General features: G+C 39.8%; 1 protein-coding gene across 1 annotated transcript in view; it reads right to left on the reverse strand.

Moving 5' to 3' along the window:
- Positions 1-27,122, reverse strand: part of MCMDC2 (minichromosome maintenance domain containing 2) — a 58,106-nt gene that overhangs the window by 20,713 nt on the left and 10,271 nt on the right. The window contains exons 9-14 of the mRNA XM_032759635.2: positions 25,653-25,890; positions 18,472-18,677; positions 12,938-13,104; positions 12,346-12,525; positions 7,626-7,768; positions 3,673-3,782 (exon numbers count right to left, since the gene is read on the reverse strand). Of these exons, the coding sequence (XP_032615526.1) occupies positions 3,673-3,782; positions 7,626-7,768; positions 12,346-12,525; positions 12,938-13,104; positions 18,472-18,677; positions 25,653-25,890 (1,044 nt within the window). The remainder of the gene's footprint in view (positions 1-3,672; positions 3,783-7,625; positions 7,769-12,345; positions 12,526-12,937; positions 13,105-18,471; positions 18,678-25,652; positions 25,891-27,122) is intronic.

A 27,122-nucleotide genomic window follows, 5' to 3' on the forward strand; every position in this document is an offset into this window, starting at 1 on the left:
GGAAACTGAACAACCTGCTCCTGAATGACTATTGGGTACATAATGAAATGAAGGCAGAAATAAAGATGTTCTTTGAAACCAACGAGAACAAAGACACAACATACCAGAATCTCTGGGACACATTCAAAGCAGTGTGTAGAGGGAAATTTATAGCACTAAATGCCCACAAGAGAAAGCAGGAAAGATCCAAAATTGACACCCTAACATCACAATTAAAAGAACTAGAAAAGCAAGAGCAAACACATTCAAAAGCTAGCAGAAGGCTAGAAATAACTAAAATCAGAGCAGAACTGAAGGAAATAGAGACACAAAAAACCCTTCAAAAAATTAATGAATCCAGGAGCTGGTTTTTTGAAAAGATCAACAAAATTGATGGACCGCTAGCAAGACTAATAAAGAAGAAAAGAGAGAAGAATCAAATAGATGCAATAAAAAACGAAAAAGGGGATATCACCACCGATCCCACAGAAATACAATCTACCATCAGAGAATACTACAAACACCTCTATGCAAATAAACTAGAAAATCTAGAAGAAATGGATAAATTCCTCGACAAATACACCCTCCCAAGACTAAACCAGGAAGAAGTTGAATCTCTGAATAGACCAATAACAGGTTCTGAAATTGTGGCAATAATCAATAGCTTATCAACCAAAAAGAGTCCAGGACCTGATGGATTCACAGCTGAATTCTACCAGAGGTACAAGGAGGAACTGGTACCATTCCTTCTGAAACTATTCCAATCGATAGAAAAAGAGGGAATCCTCCCTAACACATTTTATGAAGCCAGCATCGTCCTGATACCAAAACCTGGCAGAGACATAACCAAAAAAGAGAATTTCAGACCAATATCCTTGATGAACATTGATGCAAAAATCCTCAATAAAATACTGGCAAACCGAATCCAGCAGCACATCAAAAAGCTTATCCACCATGATCAAGTGGGCTTCATCCCTGGGATGCAAGGCTGGTTCAACATACGCAAATCAATAAATGTAATCCAGCATATAAACAGAACCAAAGACAAAAACCACATGATTATCTCAATAGATGCAGAAAAGGCCTTTGACAAAATTCAACAACCCTTCATGCTAAAAACTCTCAATAAATTAGGTATTGATGGGACGTATCTCAAAATAATAAGAGCTATCTATGACAAACCCACAGCCAATATCATACTGAATGGGCAAAAACTGGAAGCATTCCCTCTGAAAACTGGCACAAGACAGGGATGCCCTCTCTCACCGCTCCTTTTCAACATAGTGCTGGAAGTTCTGGCCAGAGCAATCAGGCAGGAGAAGGAAATAAAGGGTATTCAATTAGGAAAAGAGGAAGTCAAATTGTCCCTGTTTGCAGATGACATGATTGTATATCTAGAAAACCCCATTGTCTCAGCCCAAAATCTCCTTAAGCTGATTAGCAACTTCAGCAAAGTCTCAGGATACAAAATTAATGTACAAAAATCACAAGCATTCTTGTACACCAATAACAGACAAACAGAGAGCCAAATCATGAGTGAACTCCCATTCACAATTGCTTCAAAGAGAATAAAATACCTAGGAATCCAACTTACAAGGGATGTGAAGGACCTCTTCAAGGAGAACTACAAACCACTGCTCAATGAAATCAAAGAGGATACAAACAAATGGAAGAACATTCCATGCTCATGGGTTGGAAGAATCAATATCGTGAAAATGGCCATACTGCCCAAGGTAATTTATAGATTCAATGCCATCCCCATCAAGCTACCAATGACTTTCTTCACAGAATTGGAAAAAACTACTTTAAAGTTCATATGGAACCAAAAAAGAGCCCGCATCGCCACGTCAATCCTAAGCCAAAAGAACAAAGCTGGAGGCATCACGCTACCTGACTTTAAACTATACTACAAGGCTACAGTAACCAAAACAGCATGGTACTGGTACCACAACAGAGACATAGATCAATGGAACAGAACAGAGCCCTCAGAAATGATGCCGCATAGCTACAACTATCTGATCTTTGACAAACCTGACAAAAACAAGAAATGGGGAAAGGATTCCCTATTTAATAAATGGTGCTGGGAAAACTGGCTAGCCATATGTAGAAAGCTGCAACTGGATCCCTTCCTTACACCTTATACAAAAATTAATTCAAGATGGATTAAAGACTTATATGTTAGACCTAAAACCATTAAAATCCTACAAGAAAACCTAGGCAATACCATTCAGGACATAGGCGTGGGCAAGGACTTCATGTCTAAAACACCAAAAGCAATGACAACAAAAGCCAAAATCAACAAATGGGATCTCATTAAACTAAAGAGCTTCTGCACAGCAAAAGAAACTATCATCAGAGTGAACAGGCAACCTACAGAATGGGAGAAAATTTTTGCAACCTACTCATCTGACAAAGGGCTAATATCCAGAATCTACAATGAACTCAAACAAATTTACAAGAAAAAAACAAACAACCCCATCAAAAAGTGGGCAGAGGACATGAACAGACACTTCTCAAAAGAAGACATTTATGCAGCCAAAAAACACATGAAAAAATGCGCATCATCACTGGCCATCAGAGAAATGCAAATCAAAACCACAGGGAGATACCATTTCACACCAGTTAGAATGGCCATCATTAAAAAATCAGGAAACAACAGGTGCTGGAGAGGATGTGGAGAAATAGGAACATTTTTACACTGTTGGTGGGACTGTAAACTAGTTCAACCATTGTGGAAGTCAATGTGGCGATTCCTCAGGGATCTTGAACTAGAAATACCATTTGACCCAGCCATCCCATTACTGGGTATATACCCAAAGGACTATAAATCATGCTGCTATAAAGACACATGCACACGTATGTTTATTGCGGCACTATTCACAATAGCAAAGAGTTGGAACCAACCCAAATGTCCAACAATGATAGACTGGATTAAGAAAATGTGGCACATATACACCATGGAATACTATGCAGCCATAAAAAATGATGAGTTCGTGTCCTTTGTAGGGACATGGATGAAACTGGAAAACATCATTCTCAGTAAACTATCGCAAGGACAAAAAACCAAATACCGCATGTTCTCACTCATAGGTGGGAATTGAACAATGAGAACTCATGGACACAGGAAGGAGAACATCACACTCCGGGGACTGTTGTGGGGTGGGGGGAGGGGGGAGGGACAGCATTAGAAGATACACCTAATGCTAAATGACGAGTTAATGGGTGCAGGAAATCAACATGGCACATGGATACATATGTAACAAACCTGCACATTGTGCACATGTACCCTAAAACCCTAAAGTATAATTAAAAAAAAAAAAAAGAAAATAGGAGAATGTGGGGTTATTAATCAAAATCACCTTTAATGAGCATCATAATTCTACACCTAAATTACGGTTATGAAGCAGAGGAAACTGATCTGTAAAAACTTGAATAATCAATGCATAAATAAAATTCCTGCCTTTAATCTATTAAATATTTAAGTATTTCAATGAAAAAAAAAATATCAGATGATGATACTACCCAGAAACAGTTAATAAATGCCCAAATTAAAACAGGCCTTACCTGGTAGAGATTTGTTATTCTTTAAAATAATATTTTAAAAATATATGTAACATTTTAATTTAACCAACTAAGAATATTTAAGGTTAAATAAAGTTATTTGTAGTGATCATTAATAATTTAATTCATTACCATATTTCAATGTGAGGGATGTTTCAAATAGTAAGGCTGCAATCAGCACATCTTCTTTAAGCACTTTGTTCCTTAAGTTCAGTCGTGCATGGGCTTCAGATAGGAAAACACTAAAAAGAAAACAGTTGCCAAAGAAAATATGTTGATATTATAAAAATAATGTATATTTTGGCAGGAACAAACCAAGACATATATGAACCTTAGCCACACCTAAAGCATATTCTTACTTAAAAAAAATTTTTAGTTTCTTTTCAAAGGATTTTTTTTTCCCACCAACTTAAATAGACTGTTCCAGAACAAGCCAGTATCCTTTTGGTTTCCATCCTGGCTTTTATTTATCATTCCACACTCCCCTCTCGAAGTTTTGTTCAGATAAATACACAATTGGGAAAATTAATCTAACTATCTTTTACAGACAAATCCTTGACTTTTTCTTTTAGTCTTTCATTTATCTAAAATCCTCATAGATTTGCAAGATTTTTGTTTGCAATTTCAGCATTGGAAGGGATCTTGGAATTCAAAGTTCAAACTTTCATCAGAAAACTAAATTTCCTCTACAACATCCTGGGCTATTCGTTTTCCAGTCTCTTTTGGACCTCTCCTAGCATTCATGGCTTCATGAGGCAATCCGTTCCTTTATTTTTAATTTTTTAACCAGCTTCCATTACCTGAAAGATCTCCTTCAATCTAATGTGATGTATCTGAATGATTGCTGAACTTGGGAATCAGAAAACCTAGGCTGAGTCTCGTATTACTTTGTATAAATCATTTAATGTATGAGATTTTTTGAAACTCAGCTATAAAAGGCAGATAAGTAAAGGCATTTGAAAGTTTTGCAACTAAGTATAACCATAACTAACTATAACCAAGATTCTATCAATCTAAGCTAAAATTAGTTTCACTGCAATTTCTACCCATAGGTCTCTTGTTCTGTCTTCTGAGACCTCTTAATATGATGCTCTTCAGATATGCAAAGATAACTTTTCGACTGCTCCATGTTTTCTCTCCTCCAAGTTAAATATTTCTAGTTCCTTTACTATGCTATAAGACATAATTTTCAGCTCCTCACCATGATGGCTACTCTCCTCATGACCTAATTTGGTTAATACTCCTTTTCAGTACAGTACGACAGCAGTTTTGACCATCACAGTAGAGATGAGGCATAACTAGCATTTTGTTGCTCTTGATATATATTCTATTAATATGACACCAACTCTCAGTATTATTAATAGCCACATTACATTATTTACTCTTATTAAACATAAAAAGAATGAAATATCAAATCCTTTTCATATCTTTTCATATTAAGCCACATTACCATTTTCTCATCAATTCACACGTATACTAGGGAGTCTGGGCATCTAACAGAGGGCTTTACATTTATCCTATTAACGTTCTTCTTTTAGATTAAGATCACAATTCAAGCTTGTGAAGTTCTCTCCAATATTGCTTATTTATAAATGTAATTATCATGTCTCTGATATCCTCATCCAAGATCTTTCTAAAAATGTTGACCGGGACAGAATATGTATAGAGCCTTTAGAAAGTATTGTTCAGCTCCACTTCTCTAGAAAAGCAAAGATGCTTGTGATTAGCTATCTGTCTGTAGAAATGGGAGAAAAATTCAAGGTTTATGACTCTTCTAGCTAGGGGTTTATTTACTCCGCTGTTTCACAAACCACCCTTAGTATTTATTTCTACAATGTGAAAAAGTAGAGTTATCATATTAACTACTTTATTTTTTAATAAATAGCTGCATCACAGCTTCACTGTGTTGTGATGTAGCAGTACCATAGTTTAAACAGTCCCCTACTGACAGACCATTTCTTTATTTGCTATAGTATTAAAGTGTAATCTCGAAATAATTGTGAAGTAGAACCAGGAGTAAAATAATTCATTAAATAAATAAATAAATAAATATATTGTTAAAACTGCAATATAAAATAAGACAGATGAAGAACTGGCAGAAAATGTCAAGTATAAATCCGTAAGATTTAGACATGTTTAGTTAATTTCCCCAACTGTATATTTATCTTCATAAAGTTGAAAAAATGCTATAAAGATAAGCCAAGTAGAAGTCAATTCTTTGATAAATGTTTCAAAATGGAAAACAGAATTACATAATGCTTTCTGTTTCCTGAAGTAACATTTAAAATACTCAGATCAAATTATACTGTTTGCTTTTTTTTTTTTTTTTTTTTGAGACAGAGTTTCACTCTTGTTGCCCAGGTTGGAGTGCAATGGCTCAATCGCAGCTCACTGAAACCTCTGCCTCTCAGGTACAAGTGATTCTCCTGTCTCAGCCTCCCAAGTAGCTCAGATTACAGGCATTCGCCACCATGCCTGGCTCATTATTTTGTATTTAGTAGAGACAGGGTTTCATCATGTTAGTCAGGCTGATCGTGAACTCCTGACCTCAGGTGATCCACCCCACTTGGCCTCTCAAAGTACTGGGATTACAGGTGTGCACCACCGCACTTTAAAAGTTCTATTTTCTCAGAATGTTCTTTTCTCTATAGTAAAAATATGTTTTGTGTTTGAACTCACATAGTCTCAGTTTACATATGAAAAGATATATATATATATTTTGAGACAGAATCTTGCTCTATTGCCAGGCTGGAGTGCAGTGGCGCAATCTTGGCCCACTGCAACCTCCGCCCCCCAGGTTCAAGTGATTCTCCTGCCTCAGCCTCACGAGTAGCTGGGACTACAGGCATGCACCACAACGCCAAGCTAATTTTTTTTGTATTTTTTTGGTAGAGATGGGGTTTCACCATGTTGGCCAGGCTGGGCTCAAACTCCTGACCTCAGGTGATCCCCCCGCCTTGGCCTCCCCAAGTGCTGGGATTATAGGCGTGAGCCACTAGGCCAGGCTTTTTTTTTTTTTAATTGAGAAGGGGGTCTCACTCTGTCACCCAGGCTGGAGTAAATTGGCACATCTAGGCGCTCTGCAACTTCCGCTTCATGGGCTCAAGCAATCCTCCCACCTCAGCTTCCTGAGTAGCTGGGACTACAGGCACCTGCCACCAGAACCAGCTAGTTTTTTGTATTTTTGGTAGAGACAGGATTTCACCATGTTGCCCAGGCTGCTCTGGTTTTTTTTGTTGTTGTTGTTGTTTGTTTGTTTTAAATAGAGATGAGGTCTCACTATGTTGCCCAGGCTGTTCTCGAATTCTTGAGCTCAAGTAATCCTCCCACCTCAGCCTCCCAAAGTGCTAGGATTACAGGTGTGACCCACTGCACCCAGCCCTGAGGCTGGTCTTGAACTGAGTTCAAGCCACCTGCCTGCCTCAGCCTCCTAAAATGCTGGGATTACAGGCATGAGCCACTGTGCCTGGCCAACACTCATTTTTTTCTTTTTTTTTTTTTTGGGACGGAGTATCGCTGTGTCACCCAGGCTGGAGTGCAGTGGCATGATCTCAGCTCACTGCAACCTCTGCCTCCCAGGTTCAAGCAATTCTCCTGCCTCAGCCTCCCGAGTAGCTGGGACTACATGCGCGTGCCGCCACGCCTGGCTAATTTTCTGTATTTTAGTAGAGACGGGGTTTACTCTGTTGCCCAGGCTGGTCTTGAACTCCTGACCTCAGGCAGTCTGCCCTCTCGGACTCCCAAAGTGCTGAGATTACAGGTGTGAGCCACCATGCCTGGCCAACAGCCACATTTTTAAAAACAAGGACTTGCATTTGAAATCAGTGCACTTTTCTCAGACATATCTCATATGTGGCATCCAATAAAAATCAGTTTAGTAAACAAATTATTAGAGATTAAAATGATGTAACATGATATAACAAAAGGAATTGTGAAGCCTTTAGTCCTTTTGGAACAAGGCCATTTACAAACCAACCAACTAGCAATCAAGCAGAGAAACAAGTGAAATAGGTAAATTAGCAATTTAATTAAACACATCATTTGAAACTCAATGCTGATTTTAAAATCTTGAATTGAATACCTACAGATATTTTAATGCAGATGCTGACAGCTTTGATCCACATACAGAGCCTGTTCTGATTCTGCGACTTGCTAGATAATAGCCATGAGTCATTCTTTCTGCTTCCAAGCTGAATTCTACATTCAAATTCTTTGCAAAAGCCAATAGCTAAAAAGTGTGAAAAATCCAAGATAATCAAGCTTTATTATGGAATCAATATAACAGAAATCAAAAGTATACTGGCACTTTATTTTTACAAGTTTGCATATTTTATTACATAAGAAAGAGTAAATGTCTGGGGCCATCCTGAAGTCACTGAACACTTTAAATCACAGTGTTATACTTGTAAAGGATATTAAAGTTTACCCAGAATAATCTCCTCTCTCTCAGTGCAGAAATGTTCTGTGCAATATATTTGAATGACTTTACAATGTCTTTGCTCCCAGTGAAAGGCTCACCCCCTCAGAAGCTAACTTTCCTTTGAATAGCTTTAATTCTCTGACAGTTTTTTCCTCATAACTTTCTCTCATTGGCCTAGAGCTACTTGCCCTCCTTACTTCCCTTCCTTCCTTTTAAAGAACACTTAACGTTTGGCATGAGGGGAAACACTATGTTAACTGCTTTGAAGGTGGGCTTTGGTGATTGAGTAAGATTTGGGTAGAGAATAATTCTGCAACACAATGATTATCATTGTTTTTTCTGAGTTTTGGACTTTTTTTTTTCCTTCAGAGTCAGTGATTCCTAGTTCCCAAAGTTCTTCTCTGTGACATAATTTCCACATTTTTTACTATCCTAGTTATTTTCTAGTTTTTTCAATTCAGATAACCATAGGAAAAATTAACTATAATAAGGTTACTGTTTTTTTTCTGACACTACCTACACCTGGAGAAAGGTTGCTATTAACTATAAAATTTATATTTTATTATTTTATTTATTTATTAATTTTGAGACGGAGTTTCGCTCTTGTTGCCCAAACTGGAGTGCAATAGTGTGATCTCAGCTCACTGCAACCTCAGCCTCCCGGGTTCAAGCGATTCTCCTGTCTCAGCCTCCCGAGTAGCTGGGATTATAGGCGCATACCACCACGCCTAGCTAATTTTTTGTATTTTTAGTAGAGATGGGGTTTCACCATGTTGGCCAGGCTGGTCTCAAACTCCTGACCTCAGGTGATCTGCCCACCTCAGCCTCCCAAAGTGCTGGGATTACAGGCATGAGCCACCGCGCCTAGCCTATTTTATTTATTTATTTTTGAGACGGAGGCTTGCTCTATTGCCCAGGCTGAAGTGCAGTGGCACAACCTCGGCTCACTGCAAACTCTGCCCCCTGGTTCAAGTGATTCTCCTGCCTCAGCCTCCTGAGTAGCTGGGACTACAGGCGCCCACCACCACACTCGGCTAATTTTTTTGTATTTTTAGTAGAGATGGGGTTTCACCATGTTGGCCAGGATGGTCTCAATCTCTTGACCTCATGATCTACCCACCTCGGCCTCCCAAAGTGCTGGGATTACAAGTGTGAGCCACCGTGCCCAGCCATCTGTATGCTTTTCTAAAGGTTAAACTTAAAATATAAATTTTATGCCAGGCCTGGTGGCTCATGCCTGTAATCCCAGCACTCTGGGAGGCCGAGGCAGGCAGATCACCTGAGGTCAGTAGTTCGAGACCAGCCTGGCCAATATGGTGAAACTGTCTCTACTAAAAATACAAAAAAAAAAAAATTAGCTGGGCATGGTGGCACACACCTGTAGTCCCAGCTACTCAGGAGGCTGAGGCAGGAGAATCACTTGAACCCGGCAGGTGGTGGTTGCAATGAGCCAAGATGGCGCCACTGCACTCCAACTTGGTAACAGAGCGAGAAAAGAAAAAAGAAAAGAAAAGCATAGAAACATGTCCTAGACTGGACATGTCCTGGATTGGGTATATATCCTGGCTTCTTTGTTTTCTTTATTCTCCACAACTCTCTCCAGGCTTTCAGAACTGGATATACTATTAATAGTATCAATAACCCTCTCTAAGTTCTCTCTAAGATGGCATGATCATAAGCCACCAATATCCTCCTTCAGGAAAGGACTTGTTGCCCAGTTACTGACAGTGCTGTCAGCCCCTTCAGGGATGGCCTCAGGACAGTCCACATCACATGAGTGATTGAGGCAGAAGTGGGGGAGGACATTATAAAGTCCGCAGGTATTGACAGAAAAGCCCTCTCAAATACACATTGGCACACTAAACTCCATCTCAGTCTGTGTTCTGGAGAGCTCAGGCTGCAACAAATTCCATCCACTTTGATTTGTGTAATAGACAGATTTATCTTCCAGAGAAATCATTTTTACTATTTCACTTTTTACTATTTTACAGTTCACTCTACAACTGTTCTCTATAGTCTGACAAACCAACTATAAAATCTTTTGCCTGTGCAAGACTTACTGTAAATATGCCAAAATCCTGTGACTCCAAACTACAATTTTTGCTCCAGTCAAGCTGGTCTTATCGTTTTCCATGTATACTAATTTCTACTTTTAAGTCTTTACTCCTACTGTTAATTCTACTTAGAACACCCATCCTTTGTGCATCTAAATTTTACCCTTTCTTACAGCCCAACTAATGTCCAGCCTCCTCCATGAAGTTTTCCCAGCTTCTGCATTCTACATTGATATCTTCCTTTCTGAATTCCTAAAATACCTGAGTTAGCACCACTTAGCTTAGCACTTAAATTGTTCCTTAACTATTTTATGTATCTTTTTTTTTTTTTTTTTTTGAGACAGAGTTTTGCTCTTGTCGCCCAGGCTGGAGTGCAGTGGCGCAATCTCGGCTCACCTCAACCTCCGCCTTCCGGGTTCAAGCGATTCTCCTGCCTCATCCTCCCGAGTAGCTGGGATTACAGGCATGTGCCACCATGCCTGGCTAATTTTGTATTTTTAGTAGAGACGGGGTTTCTCCATGTTGGTCAGGCTGGTCTCCAACTCCCGACCTCAGGTTTCTGCCCTCCTCGGCCTCCCAAAGTGCTGGGATTACAGGCGTGAGCCACTTTGCCTGGCCTGTATCTTGTTTTTTAATCTCAATTAAATGATAAATTAAAGAGAAAGTTTATATATCTGTGAGAATATAAAAGAATGGAAATAGGCTCATATTTGTGAAGTATTCAGTAAATACCTGAATAATTAATAAATCTAGATTGTTTGGGCTTGTTTCTCAGGTAAAAAAATGAGCAACATTTGTCAGGGTCATTAGCCTGTCCATATTTAGTACCCTAACTCCTACAGACTACTTTTTTCCTATATAATAAAACCAAAACCAAAACCTTATTATATTATAAATATTATTCTTTTTTCTATTCTAATCTATGTGAATAAACAATGTTCATAATTCATTTTTAAGACGATTTTGCCTTTCAACCTTTTACTCATGCAGTATGCTCACAAGGAAGATAGATATGAAAAAAAATTTTAGTGACTCAGACCTCCACTTTCTGATATCCCCTGCCTTTTAGCTATCATACCCAGACAGGTGAACTCTATTTGGACAGATTTTTGAGTAGTTAAAAAGGTTTCAGTTGTATATATGTGAGCACCTTTATTTATTTATTTATTTATTTTTTTTTTGAGACGGAGTCTCGCTCTGTCACCCAGGCTGGAGTGCAGTGGCACAATCTCGGCTCACTGCAAGCTCCGCCTTCCGGGTTCACGCCATTCTCCTGCCTCAGCCTCTCCGAGTAGCTGGGACTACAGGCGCCCGCCACCACGCCCGGCTAATTTTTTTTTGTATTTTTAGTAGAGACGGGGTTTCACCGTGGTCTCAATCTCCTGACCTTGTGATCTGCCCGCCTCGGCCTCCCAAAGTGCTGGGATTACAAGCATGAGCCACCGCGCCCGGCCGTGAGCACCTTTAATAGCTACGATAATTATTACTAAATTTACATCACCTACTCTCAGGTTCTCTGAACATGTCACATATGTTTTGATAATGTCAGGGTAATTAATTAAAATGGGTTAGTGAATCATGCTATATATCCCCTAAAGTCAGGACTCGAAGGTATTCATCTAAGGACAATCCCTTTGAATAGACAGTAAAATGTAAATAACTGTATATCTATATAGCCTATTATAAATTTCTATAGAAAAATTCTATGTTGGTTTTCTTTCACTGAGATTCTTTCAGCTGTGCTGATTTGGACAATGGTACAAAAACAAACTGAAAATTTTAATATTCATTACCTAACACAGTTTTTTCTTTAATTATAGCCCTAAATAATTCTAAATAATTTCTTTCTTTTTTCTTTTTCTTTTCTTTTTTTTTTTTTTTTTTTGAGACAGGGTCTTACTCTATCACCCAGGCAGGAGTGCAGTGGTGTGATCTTGGCTCACTGCAACCTCCACCTCCTGGGTTCAACTGATTCTCCTGCCTCAGCTTCCCGAGTAGCTGGGATTACAGGTGCCACCACTACGCCCAGCTAATTTTTGTATTTTTTGGTAGAGACGGGGTTTCACTGTGTTGGCCAAGCTGGTCTCGAACTCCTGGCCTCAAGTGAGCCACCCACCTGGGCCTCTCAAAGTGCTGGGATTATAGGCATGAGCCACCACACCAGCCTAACCCTAAATAACTTCTATGCAATGTCCCTAATATGTTTAAAAGCTGGAACCAAGATGGAATAAAGAATCCTAAGTAAAGAAAATCCAGCACTGAAAAGGACTTCCATATAATTTGAGAAACATTAGCATAGGGATTCTGGGTAACCATTTTATCCACCTTTACCTTTTCAAAATCTTCAGTTGTGAACTGTCTAGAAGCTGCATAAAACAGCCCTTCAGGATTAATGGCTTTGTTCAAAGTGTGTTGCACAGTAGGAAGAAATGGGTGGCAGGGAGATGACTCATTGCAGTTAATCAATAAAGCAAATGCCTCCACAAGGTTAGCTGGAATCAAACTGCAATCCTACATCAAACCAAAAGGTAACAGGCAAACATTAAACTTTGTAATTTTCACAATTTGGAAATAATTAATTACAAAGTAATTATTATGTCTTGTTATTATTAAAGTTATTATTTATCATATTAGTTATAATTTAAGGTAATTTTTTAATAGTCTGGGAACTTTTTGTTGATTGATTTTTTTAAAGCCTCTTTAAAGACTCTCTAGCTACCTATTCAAATAGTAATTTCCAGTGAGCAGATATCTGATCTACATAGCTAAAAAACATTACAATTTTTAAACAACTGGGTCATCAGGTAGTTCTGGTACTCAGTGAAGTATAGAAACAGGTTAATAACAAAAATATTAAGATGTATTAAAATTTATGACAATTCCTTGAACAACATTCTAACAATAAAATATACATATGCCTTACCATCTGACCAATTAGAGTGTTGATTTTCTGTGCATTTCTCCTTGAAGATGAATCCATATCAACAAAAGACCAAAAACTGCACTGAACTGGAAAAGTCATCTGTTGATCAATATCCTCCCCAAACTTCTTTCCTGGGATGTACACTGTGATGCTTCTGCTCTCCAGAACTAAGTCAGAAGACATTATCCATTTGTTATTTAAGTTCATTTTGGTCTAAATGTCTACAAATTGCTAACATATTATTATATATAATTATACCGTGTAGACTTTGGATAGTGAAAGAAAGTAAATTTGACTGTTTTGCAAGACAATGCTCTAAGTTCTGCCATAAAAAAATATATATTTGAAGCCTTATGTGTCCTATGACTTGATGAGAACCAAGAGTCCAAAGCACGTAGCTGGAATTGTGGCTGGGCACCTGAGTGGACTAGGCAGGGGGCTAAGAGATTGGTCATATAATACAGACTTACAAGAGAGGCTAAAATTAAATCATGTTCTTTTATGTGGGGAAAATGATAGAAAGCAGGCCATCCATGTGGGAGTGAGAGAGGAAAAGACAGAGATAATATGAACTACAATGACTGGGGGGAAATATATCTCAAATTCAACATGTTCAAAACCAAATTCATTGTCCCCTCACCTCCCACTTAAAACCCAAACGAAAAATATGGAGCACTTTGGGAGGCTGACACGGGGGGATTGCTTGAGCCCAGGAGTTTGAGACCAGCCTGGGCAACTTGGCAAGACCCTGTTGCTACAAAAAATTAGCCAAACATTGTGGGATGTTACCGTGGTCCCAGCTACTTGGGAGGCTGAGGTGAGAGAATTGCTTGAGCCCAGGAGTTGGAGGGTGCAATGAGGTATGATGACACCACTGCACTCCACCCTGGGCAACAGAGTAAGACCCTGTTTCAAAAAAAAAGAAAAGAAAGAAGAAGAAGAAGAAAGAAGGAGAAGAATAAAGAGGCCAGGGCCATCGCGGAGGACCACGTATCATTTGATTCCATTTATAGTCAGCCATCTATATCCAAAAGGTCTGTGTGCATCTGTAGATTCAACCAACCGCTGATGAAAAATATTCAATAAATAAATAAAACAATAACAACAAAAAACAACACGGTATAACATTTGGCAAAGCATTTACATTGTATTGATTATTATAAGTAATCTAGGGATGATTTAAAGTATATGGGAGGATGTGCATGGATTATACGCAAATACTCTGCCATTTTATATAAGGGACTTGAGCATCTGTGGATTTTGGTATCTGCAGAGGACCTGGAACCAACCCCTGGAGAATACTGAGGAAAGACTGCCTATGCAATGTTCAGAATAGGCAAATACACAGAAACAGAAAGCAAATAGTGTTTGCCAGGGACTGTATGGGAGTAGGTGACGGGAGGCAGGGACTGGGGGTTGACTGCTAATGGGTATGGGGCATCCTTTTGGGGTGATGAAAATATTCTGAAGTTAGTGGTAATAGTAGCACAACTCTGCGAATATTCTAAAAAGCACTTAACTGTACACTTTCAGTGGGGAATTGTATGATGTGTGAAATCTCAATAAAACTGTTACAAAAAATGTAATAGTAGTATTGCCACTCTAAATAAAGAAAAATTAAAATTTTATATTGGCATAAATTTTACCTTTTATCTTTATATTGTACAATACTTTTTATATTGTATAATGCAGATATATGGGCATTTATCTCATAAGTGGAACCAATAGTATTTTGCACATGCATATGTATTTTGTTTTTACCAGAACAGTGGAAATGCTGCTCAAAACAATTTTTATTTTACTTCTTGATATGCATACATTTCGCCAACACTCTCTACCTTCAGCTTACTGATAAGTGAGGAAGGACTGAAAAGACAAGGAACTATGGATTTGCCCTATCTTTCCCTTTCCTCCTGTGTCATTTTCAGTGTAAGTGGTTGGCAAATACAGGGAAGCAACCAAGTAAGAAAGAATATGATACAGCTACTTGGTCATTTGTGTTTCCTGAAAGGCCTTTGCCTTCTTTCTGTATTAGAAGCATGTCTAGTTCAAATGAAAAGCATGGCCACTTGGGGTTATTAGCACTCCCTCTTACTCAGTTGAAAATGTGTTGATATGGAAATATAAGCACTGGCTTATAGTGCACCCATGACACATGGGAGTCTAGCAACAATCAGAGAAAAGTACAAATTAAGTGTGTTATGAAAGCTGCATAGTGATCACAAATGCTGTATGAAATAGGGCAGGAAGGCACAGTAAAAACAGGCATCCATGTGTCTCCTCTACTCACAGTCAAGTGCCATTATCTCATTAGACTTCCTTACAATACAAAGATAAAATTATCAAAAGTTTGAATATAATGACAGCAGAGTTTTAAACCAAATGCCAAGTTCTTGTGGGGAGAGGACATACTAGCAGGGCCAGCTTCATGAGTGTGGAACAAGTGCAGTTGTACTGAGGCCCTCCTCTGTAGCAGCCAGATGTTCCACCATCCTTTGATGAAAAAAACTCCTTTTCCCACTGACTAGCTTTGGTGCTGTAGTCAAAAATCAATTGACTATAAAATGTGGGTCTAGTTCTACACTCTCTGATATGGGTTGGCTGTGTCCCCACCCAAATCTCATTGTGAACTCCCACGTGTTGTGGGAGGGGCCTGGTGGGAGGTAACTGAATCATGGGGGCAGGTCTTTCCTGCACTGTTCTCATGATAGTGAATAAGTCTCACAAGACCTAATAGTTTTAAAACGGGGAGTTTCCCTGCACAAGCCCTCTTCTCTTGTCTGCCACCACGTGAGACGTGCCTTTCACCCTCCACCATGATTGTAAGGCCTCCTCAGCCATGTGGAACTGTAAGTCTAATAAACCTCTTTCTTTTGTAAATTGTCCAATCTCAGGTATGTCTTTATTAGCAACATGAAAACAGACTAATACACCCTCATTTTGTTTTTATTGCTTTTTTTTATAGAGATGGGGTCTCAGTGTGCTGTCCAGGATCGTCTGGAACTCCTGGCCTCCAGCAATCCTCTTGCCTCAGCCTCCCAAAGTGCTGGGATTCCAGATGTGAGCCAGTGGGCCCAGCTGATTTCTGCATTCTCTTATAAAGTGAAGCAATATGCTATGTGCCCTGAGCACACTTGTACATTCATGCTGGTATGCCAAGAAGGCAAGGCTCTGACTACTCTTTGCCCAGTCCATGGCTGTCCATATCCTTGCTAGTTATAAATCTTGCCCAACCAGCATTACTCTAATACAGAACCAGACAATGACATTATAAGGAAAAAACCCTACAGACCAATATCTCTCATGAACATAGATTTAAAAAATCCTCAACAAAAATAATAGCATATCAAATCCAACAATGTAGAAAAAGAATTATACACCATGACCAAGTAAGCTTTATCCCAGGTATGCAAGGCTGGTTCAATATTCAAAAATCAATTAATGTAATCCATCATATCAACAGGCTAACTGAGAAAAATCATATGACTGATGATGGCAGGAGGCAGACAGGTTCCTGGGCAGATAGGGGCAGGTCCCTGGTGGAACCCAAACTTCAGGCAGCAGACAGCCTGAAGCCTGAAAATCAGGCTGCCAGTTCTGGGTGGAGTCCACCACCTGGAGTGAGAACTTCCTTGATGCCTTTCAGCCAATCAGATGGTGCTTTTTCTGGGCCCACCAATGGACCAATCAGCATGTACTTCCTCCATTCTTAGCCCATAAAAAACCCAGACTCAGCCAGACTCAAACACAGGTTGGGACTACCTGCCTGTGGGTAGGAGCTACCCACTTCAGGTCTCCTGTCCACTGAAAGCTGTTCTGCCATGCAATAAAACTCTTCTCCACCTTGCTTACCCTCCAGTTGTCCACATAAGCTAATTCTTCCTGGACATGGAACAAGAACTTGGGGCCTGTTGAATGGCAGGTGTGAAAAGGGCTATGACACTCTCCTGGCAGGCTCGCTGAGCTGCAAGTGGGAGCGAAAAGGGCTGTAACACTTTCCTAGCCAGCTCGCTGAGCTGTGAGTGGTGACACACTCTTGTTTGCTGGACTGCTGGAGTGAAGAGCAATGACACTTCTGGAGGCCCAGACCTCAGGATTTCCTGAGTCAGAGCTGTAACACTATAATCCTCCTACCTTCTGCCAGCCTTGGGTGGCTGCCCCACAACAGAAAGTGGCGATGGGCTGGGCCAGCCCAGGAGCCACAGCCTGGAGTGAGGCAGTGGACTGAAAGAGCTGTTAACATGTGCCCCCCATCTGCTGAGCTGTGGGCAGCAGGAACGAGAGAGCTGTAGCATGCTTCCCTGCAGCCCCTTGGGGCTCCACTGTTGCTGGTGTCTCCAAGTTTTCAGGTGCCACCCCGTTCCCCTCATCCAGACACCAGGGCCCTCAGTAGAAGCCACTTGCAGCATGCCTGTTCCAGCTACAGCCTTGCATGAAGCCAGCACCTGTGCCAGCACCTGGAGATGCCTGCCCTGCCACAGCAGCCGGTGTGCCTGGCTATGTGCAGTGGCCGGACCCTGTGCTTGCTCACTCACACACCCCTCGCTGCTCCGCTCCTGGCTTACCCTCAGTAGGCATGGGATCTGGACTGGTAGTGTGAGCCAAGTGCAGCCTGCCAGGCTGAGTGAGCAGAACAAGCCCAGCAGGCAGGAGCGAAACTCAAGCAGAGGTACTGCTGGACATAGAGGTTTCTGGCTTGAGAAGCAACACCCGAAGGATCCTGTGACATGATCATATTAACAGAGGCAGACAAAGCATTTGACAAAATCCAATATCCATTTATGATTTAAAAAAATCTCGGCCGGGCGCGGTGGCTCACGCTTGTAATCCCAGCACTTTGGGAGGCCGAGGCGGGCGGATCACAAGGTCAGGAGATCGAGACCACGGTGAAACCCCGTCTCTACTAAAAATACAAAAAATTAGCCGGGCATGGTGGCGGGCGCCTGTAGTCCCAGCTACTCGGAGAGGCTGAGGCAGGAGAATGGCGTGAACCCGGGAGGCGGAGCTTGCAGTGAGCCGAGATTGCGCCACTGCACTCCAGCCTGGGTGACAGAGCGAGACTCCGTCTCACAAAAAAAAAAAAAAAAAAAAAAAAATCTCTCAGAAAATTAGGAATAGAGAAGAACTTCCGTGGATAAAGAATGTCTACAAAAAATGTACAGCTAACATCATACTTAATGGTGAGAAACTTGAAGCTTTCCCACTCAGGTCAGGAACAAGGTGAGGATGTCCTCTCTCAACACCACTTTTCAACTTTATACTGGAAGTGGTAGCTAACGCTATCACTAGACAAGAAGAGGAAATAAATCGGTCCATTACAAGCTCATGTGTTAGCACACTGAGAGCAAAGGCTAAAACTGTGCATTTGCACATTAAATTTCTGTTTTGCTTATAAAACCAAAATGAGAAATGCCATCTAACATAATTTCTCAAACCCTCAAACATCTGCAATACTATCTTAACTGTTAAGTATCTCAACATGGATGACAGTATAGGTTAAACAGGTGAAAATTAATTTAAAAAATATTGTTTACCTGATTGAAGCTGTTCAAGTTTATCTTTTTTGTGTGAAGCCAAGTCTCCTATAAAGCAGATACCACCTTTAGCTAGCAAAGCACTGCCAGCCTGAATGCTAACTGCTCCAGTTCCATACTTATTCCTGGATAGAGTGGGAAAAATTTCAGTAGAGACTAGATGACGTATACCACGGGGGACAAGGTTTATGCTAAAATTCAGAAGCCTAGGGAAAAAAAAATAAACTTTTCATTACTATTATTTAATTTTCAAAAGTCACAATGTGTTAAATTAAATTTAATTTTATTCTGTGTTTACTGAGCACCTGTGATACATCAGCTATTGTGCTAGGGATAAAAATAAATATGACTAACATGGTAAAATCCCATCTCTACTGAAAATACAAAAATTAGCCAGACGTGCTAGTGCATGCCTATAGTCCCAGCTACTCAGGAGACTGAGACACAAGAATCATTTGAACCTGGAAGGCAGAAGTTGCAACGAGCCAAAATCGTGCACTCCAGCCTGGGCAACAGAGTGAGATTCTGTCTCAAAAAAACAAAACAAAAAAATATATACGAGACTTGGACCTTAACTTGGAAAGCTCACAGTCTAAAAAGAGAGACATAAAAAACTAAAACACAGTGTGATAGGTACTAAAAAATGTCTTCATCCTGGTGACAGAGCAAGACTCCGTGTAAAAAAAAATAAACCTTTAGAACATCCATGGTGGCCAGGCGTAATGGTTTACAACTGTAATCTCAACACTTTGGGAGGCCGAGGCAGGCAGATCACTTGAGGTCAAGAGTTTGAGACCAGCCTGGCCAACATGGCAAAATCCCATCTCTACTAAAAACACAAAAATTAGGTGGGCCTGTAATTACACGCCTGTAATCCCAGCTACTGGGAGGCTGAGGCAGGAGAACTGCTTCAACCCGGGAGGCGGACGTTCCAGTGAGCCGAGATCACTTCACTGCACTCCGGCCTGGGTGACGGAGCGAGACTGTCTCAAAAACAACAACAACAAAAGAACATCCATGGGAGTATTACTTCTTCCTGGAAGGGAGTCAGAGAAAGTTACAGAGAGATGACATTTGAATTAGGCCTTCTTCTTTTTATGGTTTGCTTTCTTTTGCCTATTCAGAATTTTTGCATTAGGCTTGCTAGTGTCCCATCAAAACTATCACTCTGCTGTTTCTGTCATGGCAATTGTGGTTTTTTTTGTTTTGTTTTGTTTTGTTTTGAGTCTCTCTCAGGTGCCAAGGCTCTAGTGCAGTGGCTTGATCTCAGCTTACCGCAACCTCTGCCTGTCACTAGGCTGGAGTGCAATGGAGCAATCTCAGCTTCCAACCTCCACCTCCCAGGCTCAAACGATTCTCCTTCCTCAGCCTCCCAAGTAGCTGGGACCACAGGCACCAGTTACCGTGCCTGGCTCAATTTTTTTTTTTTTTTTTTGTAGAGACGGGTTTCACCATGTTGCCCAGGCTGGCCTTGAACTCCTGAGCTCAAATGATCCTCCTGCCTTGGCCTCCCAAAAAGCACTGGGATTACAGGCTTGAGCCACTGTGTCCAGTCAAACTTTTTTTTTTTTCTCTTAAGAGACAGAGTCCCACTCTGTCGTACAAGCTGGAATGCAATGATGCAGTCATAGTACACACAGCCTCAAACTCCTGGACTCATGCACTCCTGCCTGCTCAGTCTCCCAAGTAGCTGGAACTACAGGCATGAGGCACCTGCCTGTCTCATGGCAATTCTTGATATGTCATTTTGGTTTCTAACCTCTTTGCTAATTGTCTCAGTCTCTTCATATCCCAAATTTAAATTCTGAAAAAGGAATATGATTCCCTTAGCTTCTCTTTTAAATCCTTGCCACAGAAATTATAGCTTCCTAGTGCAATCAACTATGATGAATAGACATAGACATGTGACACAAAAGGGGGTGATACAAAAGTAGGCATAGACATGCAGTGCAAAAGAGGGTGAGATGTGGATAGGTAGATGGTATAAAATATGTCTAGCGCATGTACCATTCTAAGGAATTTGGATGTTTGAAGATATATAAAATGAGAGAGAGAGAGCGATACTTAGAAAGAAATCTTTGTAAGCCTATAAGGAGTGGTTCTCAACCACAGCCTGCACTAATCTTACCTGGGGAGATTTAACAAATTCCAATGCCAAGTGCCACCCCAAACCACTTAAGTTAGAAACTCTGCGGGTGAGACACAGTGATAAATATTTTTAAAAGTTCTCCCAGGTGATTCTAATAGGCAGCTAGGCTGAGCGCTTAGTGATATGGAACAATGAGCCTCAAATTTGGTTACACATTGGAACTGGCTAAGGAACTTCTAAAACTACTGATACACAGAAGGTCACAGAATACAAAGTCAAAATATAAAAATCAATTGTATTTCTATATATTCATAGCAAACAATTGAAAATGAAATTAAGAAAACACTACCATTTTAGTAGCATCGAAAATATCAAATATTTTTAGAACCAATTTAACAAAATATTTGCATGACCTTTATAAAAACATTGCTGAGAGAAATTAAAGAAGACCTAAATAAATGGAGAGATACACCACATTCATGGATTGGAAGACTCAATATTATTAAGATGTTAATTCTCCCCAAAACTGATTTACAAGTTAAATACAGTTCCAATCAAAATACTCAAAGGCTTCTTTTTGGTTGGTATTAACATACTGATTTGGCTGGGCTCAGTGACCCACATCTGCAATCCCAGCACTTTGAGAGGCCGAGGCAGGAAGATCACTTGAGCCTGAGAGTGCAAGACCAGTCTAGGCAATATGGCAAGACCTCATCTCTACAAAAAACTAAAAAATTAACCAGACGTGGTGGTTCACGCCTCTGTTCCCAGCTACTCAGCAGGCTGAGGTGTGTGGATCACTTGAACCCAAGAGTTTGAGGCTGCAGTGAGTCATGATTGTGCCACTGCACTCCAATTTGGGCAACAGACCGTGACCCTGTCTCAAAAAATAAAAATAAACTGATTCTAAAATTTATTTAAAAATGCAAAAGATCTAAAATTTTTTTAATATTTAAAGTGAAGGATAAAGTTGCATTACCTGATTTTGAGACTGAATATAAAGCTACAATAATCAAGGGAGTGTAGTATTGGTATAAGTATAGAACAATAGATCAAAGTAGTAGAAAAGAGAGTTCAAACAGATTTACATCCAGTTCAATTTTATACCCAGATTCTGCCTAGTTCAATTGAATTTGAACAATGGTATCAAAACAATTTAATGGGGAAAGGAAAATCTTTTCAACAATTAGTGTGGAAAAATTGGATAAATGCATAGGAAAAACATTAACTCATACCTCCTACCAATCTCTGGGAGATTAAGGCAGGAGGATTGCTTGAGCCTGGAAGTTTGAGACCAGCCTAGCAAGACTTATCTCTACATAAATAAATAAATAGTAAACTAAAACTATAATGCTTCTAGAAGAAAACATTTAAAAACTCTTCATGACCTTGGGATAGACAAAGATTTCTTCTTCTTTTTTTTTTTTTGAGACAGGGTCTTGCTGTGTCATCCAGGCTGGAGTGCAAGTGGCACAATCTCTGCTCACTGCAACCTCCACCTCCCGGGTTCAAATGATTCTCCTGCCTCAGCCTCCCCGGTAGATGAGATTACAGGTACGCACCACTATGCCTGGCTAATTTTTTTTTTTTTTGTATTTTTAGTGGAGACAGAGTTTCACCGTGTTGGCCAGCCGGCCTCGAACTCCTGACTTCAGGTGATCCACCCACCTCAGTCTCCCAAAGTGCTGGGATTATAAACGTGAGCCACCGCGCCCAGCCAGACAAGGATTTCTTAAACAGAAGTCAGAAAACACTAAGCATAAAAGTAAATAATAAATTGAATTTCATCAAAACTAAAAAGTCTGCTCATCAAAGATACCTTTAGACAATTTTTAAAAAGCTTTATATCTGGAGAAAAATTTTATAGTACATATATTTTGCAAAGGACACACATCCAGAACAACTAAACCAACGAACAAACACTTTTTAAAAACAGACACTTCATAAAAAGAGATATATGAGTGGCCAATAAGCACATGAAAAAGAGTTCAAATCAATAGTCATCTCGGAAATGCAAATTAGAACAATGACATATCATTTCATTCCTAACTAGTATGGCTAAAATGAAAAGGGCTCACAACACCAAATGTTGATGAGGATTCAAACAAGAGGAACTCTTTACATTGTTGGTAGGAATGTAAAATGGCACAACCACTTTGGAAAACTGGCAGTTTCTTTCTTTCTTTCTTTCTCTTTCTTTCTTTCTTTCTTTCTTTCTTTCTTTCTTTCTTTCTTTCTTTCTTTCTTTCTTTCTTTCTTCTTTCTCTCTCTCTCTCTTTCTTTCTTTTTTTTTTTTTGATACTGAGTCTTGCTCTGTTGCCCAGGCTGGAGTGCAGTGGCACTATCTCGACTCACTGCAACCTCCACCCCCTGGGTTCAAGCAGTTCTCGTGCCTCAGCTTCCCAAGTGTAGCTGGATCTACAGGCGCATGCCATCAAGCCCAAATAATTTTTGTATTTTTAGTAGAGATGGGGTTTCCCCACAATGGCTAGGTTGGTCTCAAATTCCCGACCTAAGGTGATCTGCCTGCCTCAGCCTCCCAAAGTGCTGAGATTACAGGCATGAGCCACTGCACCCGGCCAACTGGCAGTTTCTTATAAAGTTATAGGCCAGGCACAGTGGCTCATGCCTGTAATCCCAGCACTATGGGAGGCCGAGGTGGGTGGATTACCTGAGGTCAGGAGTTCGAGATCAGCTGGGCCAATATGATAAAACCCTGTCTGTACTAAAAATACAAAAATTAGCCAGGTGTGGTGGCATGCGCCTGCAATCCCAGCTACTCGGGAGGCTGAAACAGGGGAATTGCTTGAACCCAGGAGGCGGAGGTTGCAGTGAGCCAAGATGGTGCCATTGCACTCCAGCCTGGGCAACAAGAGTGAAACTCCGTCTCAAAAAACAAAAAAAAAAACCAAAAAAAAACCAAAAACAAGTTATACATATACCTTATGACCCAGCAATTCTACTCCTAGGTATTTACCCAAAATAATGAAAATACATGTCCACGAAAAGACTTGTGCAAGAATGTTTACAGCAGCTTTATTCATAATAGTCAAAACATGCAAAACCAAATGTCTTCCACTACGAGAATAGATAAATGAATTTTGGTATATTCGTATAATGAAATGCTACACATCAACAGAAACAACGAACTACTGATGTACACAATTGGATCAATTCAAAAATCTTTTGTTGAGTAAGAGAGACTAGACCCAAAAGAGGATGCACTGTATGATTTCATTATCTGAAGTTCAAGAACAGGAAAATTAATCTATGGTGACAGAAATCACCAGTGAAGATAGGAACTGATTGGAAGACGGAAGGAGGGAAATTTCTGGGGTGACAGAAATGTTCTATATCTCATTGTGGTGGTGATTAAAGGAGTGTATATTATTTGTCAAAACTCAATGTTTTTAGTGATGATAATAAGATCTGATTATTTCACTGTATGTAAATTTTACCTAAAAAGAAAAAAACAAACCAATCTCTCACACAGCCCCAAATATCATTTAAAAAGTCAAAAGGTTAATAGCAAACAGAAAAAGAGAGAAAGGCCTTAATTTACATGCATCACAAATCAATAATAAATAGATAAACAACATAATAAAAACAACAATGATCAAGAATGGGAGGTTCATAGAAAAATAATACATGTTTAATAAGTTTTATATGATGCCAAAATTATTTCCAATTAAATAAATGCAAATTAAAATAAAATACAATTTTCCACCTATCAGATTGCAATTTTTTTTTTTTTTGAGACAGAGTCTTGCTCTGTTGCCCAGGCTGGAGTGCAGTGGTGCGATCTCAGCTCATTGCAACCTCTGCCTCCCGGGTTCTAGCAATTCTCCTGCCTCAGCCTCCTGAGTAGCTGGGACTACAGGCCCGTGCCACCACACCTGGCTAATTTTTTGTATTTTTAGTAGAGACGGGGTTTCACGGTGTTAGCCAGGATGGTCTCGATCTCCTGACCTCATGATCCACCCACCTCAGCCTCCCAAGGTGCTGGGATTACAGGCCTGAGCCACCACGCCCGGCCCAGATTGCAAAATTTTGAAGTTTGATAATGACGTGAGAGGATCCCTTGAGCCCAGGAGTTCAGCCTTAGCAACATAGGGAGACTTTGTTTATATAAAAAATTTAAAAATTAGCCCAGTGTAGTGGTGTGCGCCTGTAGTCACAGCTACTCAGGAGGCTGAGGCTGGAGGATCACTTGAGCCCAGGTGGTTGAGGCTGTTGTGAGCCATGATCATACTAACGCATTCCAGCCTGGGTGACAGAGCGAGACCCTGTCTCAAAAAATAATAATAACAAAAATATAAGTTTGATAATACCCAGAGTTGGTGAGGCTGTGAGGAAAAAAATTCTGTCAGTAGAAGAATAAAGTGGTACAACCTGGTATTTGGTACCATATTTACATCACCAGTGGCAATTTAATTTTAGCAAAACATAATCTGTTCAATTAAATTACTGTTAATTTGAATTTTATTTTTTTCTATTTTAAATTCATTTTGTAAATTTATTTTTTGCTTTGGAATTGCATACAGGATACTAAATAAGGAGCTTATTTCTAACTTTGTGAATATTTAAGCAAGTTTTAAGGAAAGGGTACTTGCTAGTGGGGAGCCACAAAATGCTAAGTAGAGGCTTACTCCAAAGTTAGGATGATGTTCCCCGCAAACAGTAATTATGGCACTTCTGACAGTCTTATTTGGATGCAGTGAGTCAATATTATTGATGGAATATTGAAGAAAAATAAGAAAATGGTTAGTTTGTTCCTTAAGGGGAAGATTATTCAAAACAAAGTACAGAAAGAGAATATAGAGCTAGGGAATAGGGGGAAAGGAAGGCTGGGAAGGCTGCATTTATTTACAAAGGTCTGAGTGGGGAAATAGGTTGAAAATTGGAGTAATTCTACCTATCACTTATCAATTTATCTTTCAAAGGTTTTGAATTTTATTGATAAAGATTGATTTAAGTACTTATACTGGCTCAGAAAAATTCTAAATATTCTTCTTGTAATAACGCTCATGGAAAGGATGTATGCAAATCTGTGACCAATTAATATTTGCAAAAATTCATGTCACATATATACCTGTCTATGAGTAGAGTATCACTTGTTATAATTAAAATATCCAGGCAATCTTCCAGTTCCTTGTTACGGTCAGTTGTCTGTACTAGACTCATCAACAAACAGAGCTTGAGCAAATTGTAAGTCCCAGGAGGGGTAATTTGTGATGCAAAGACATTGGCAAGTATTGCTGTAAACTTCCAGCATGAGCTGGAAGTTAAGGAGAGGAGACACCTGAAGTTGTCACTAATTCCTGAAGGAACTGAAAGTAAATATTCACATATATATTAGAAAGGGTTTTAAAACAAGACAACATTATAGATATTTGACTCCCTTTATCTAAAATGTTATCAAATTATAGTTCTAATAATACCATATTCTTTTTTCTTTTTTTTTTTTTAGAGACTGGATCTTGTTATGTTTCCCAGGCTGGTCTTGAACCCCTGGCCTCAATTGATTCCCCTGCCTTGGCCTCCCAAAGTGCTATGATTACAGGCCTGAGCCACCGTGCTTGGCCTTTAAATTCTTAGAATGATATTAAATTATGATTCGAGGTCATGCTAGTTTACCATTTCTACCTCAGGGAACGTAATAGAAGGAAGAAGTCACTCTTTGTGTCCACATAGATTGGCTGTGGGTTGTAGGCAAATCCCTCATTCTTCTCCTTTTAAGATCTATGTGAGCAAACCAGATCATGGAGCGCTTGCATTGCTGTGTTTGCTCCTATATTTCTATGTATCACCTTCAAAGAGGAATAATAAGCAGAATGGGAAATATTTGAATGTTGCTGTTAAATAGAAAGATTTATATTCCATTACTTTGAAAGTGCTGTACTGTAGTATACTGTAAAATTCTAGATCTTCTCAATCCTCTCACTCTCCACCTCCTGAAAGGAATGCATGATTTATCCAATTGGTAATTTGGGTGGAACAGCTGTGCATGTATAACCTAGTCCCATTCTCCTTCTTTCTGGGCTGCCATCAAAAAGCAGTGATTTCCTCTAACTCATCCATGCCCATGGACTGAGAGAGGCCTACTTTAGTCCAGCTCTTGCCACATTTGGGTAGTTAAATACAACTCATTCTGGAGTTCAGCATAAGAAAGCACACTCTCCACCTACAGAAAAGTCATGTTCTGCTACCAAATCAATAAATTTTTAAACACTTAGCAGAAAATATATAAGAGATCACTAAACCCTCTATAATTCATCAGTGCTTTCTTTCTTTAACATTTTTGTTCTTTTAAGAAGTTTTTCTCTTCAAGTAAGTAAAAGTATTTCGAATCTACTTGCATTTGAATTCAACTTGGGTCTCTATTACTACTGATGATTTAGCCTCCACAGTATGGAGGCTAAAGAAACTTCATCTTGGGCCGGGCGTTGTGGCTCATGCCTGTAATTCCAGCACTTTGGAAGGCCGAGGTGGGCTGATCATGAGGTCAGGAGTTTGAGACCAGCCTGGTCAACATGGTGAAACCTCATCTCTATTAAAAATA

This window comes from Hylobates moloch, unplaced genomic scaffold (assembly GCF_009828535.3).
Source record: "Hylobates moloch isolate HMO894 unplaced genomic scaffold, HMol_V3 SCAFFOLD_9, whole genome shotgun sequence".
NCBI lineage: Eukaryota > Metazoa > Chordata > Mammalia > Primates > Hylobatidae > Hylobates > Hylobates moloch.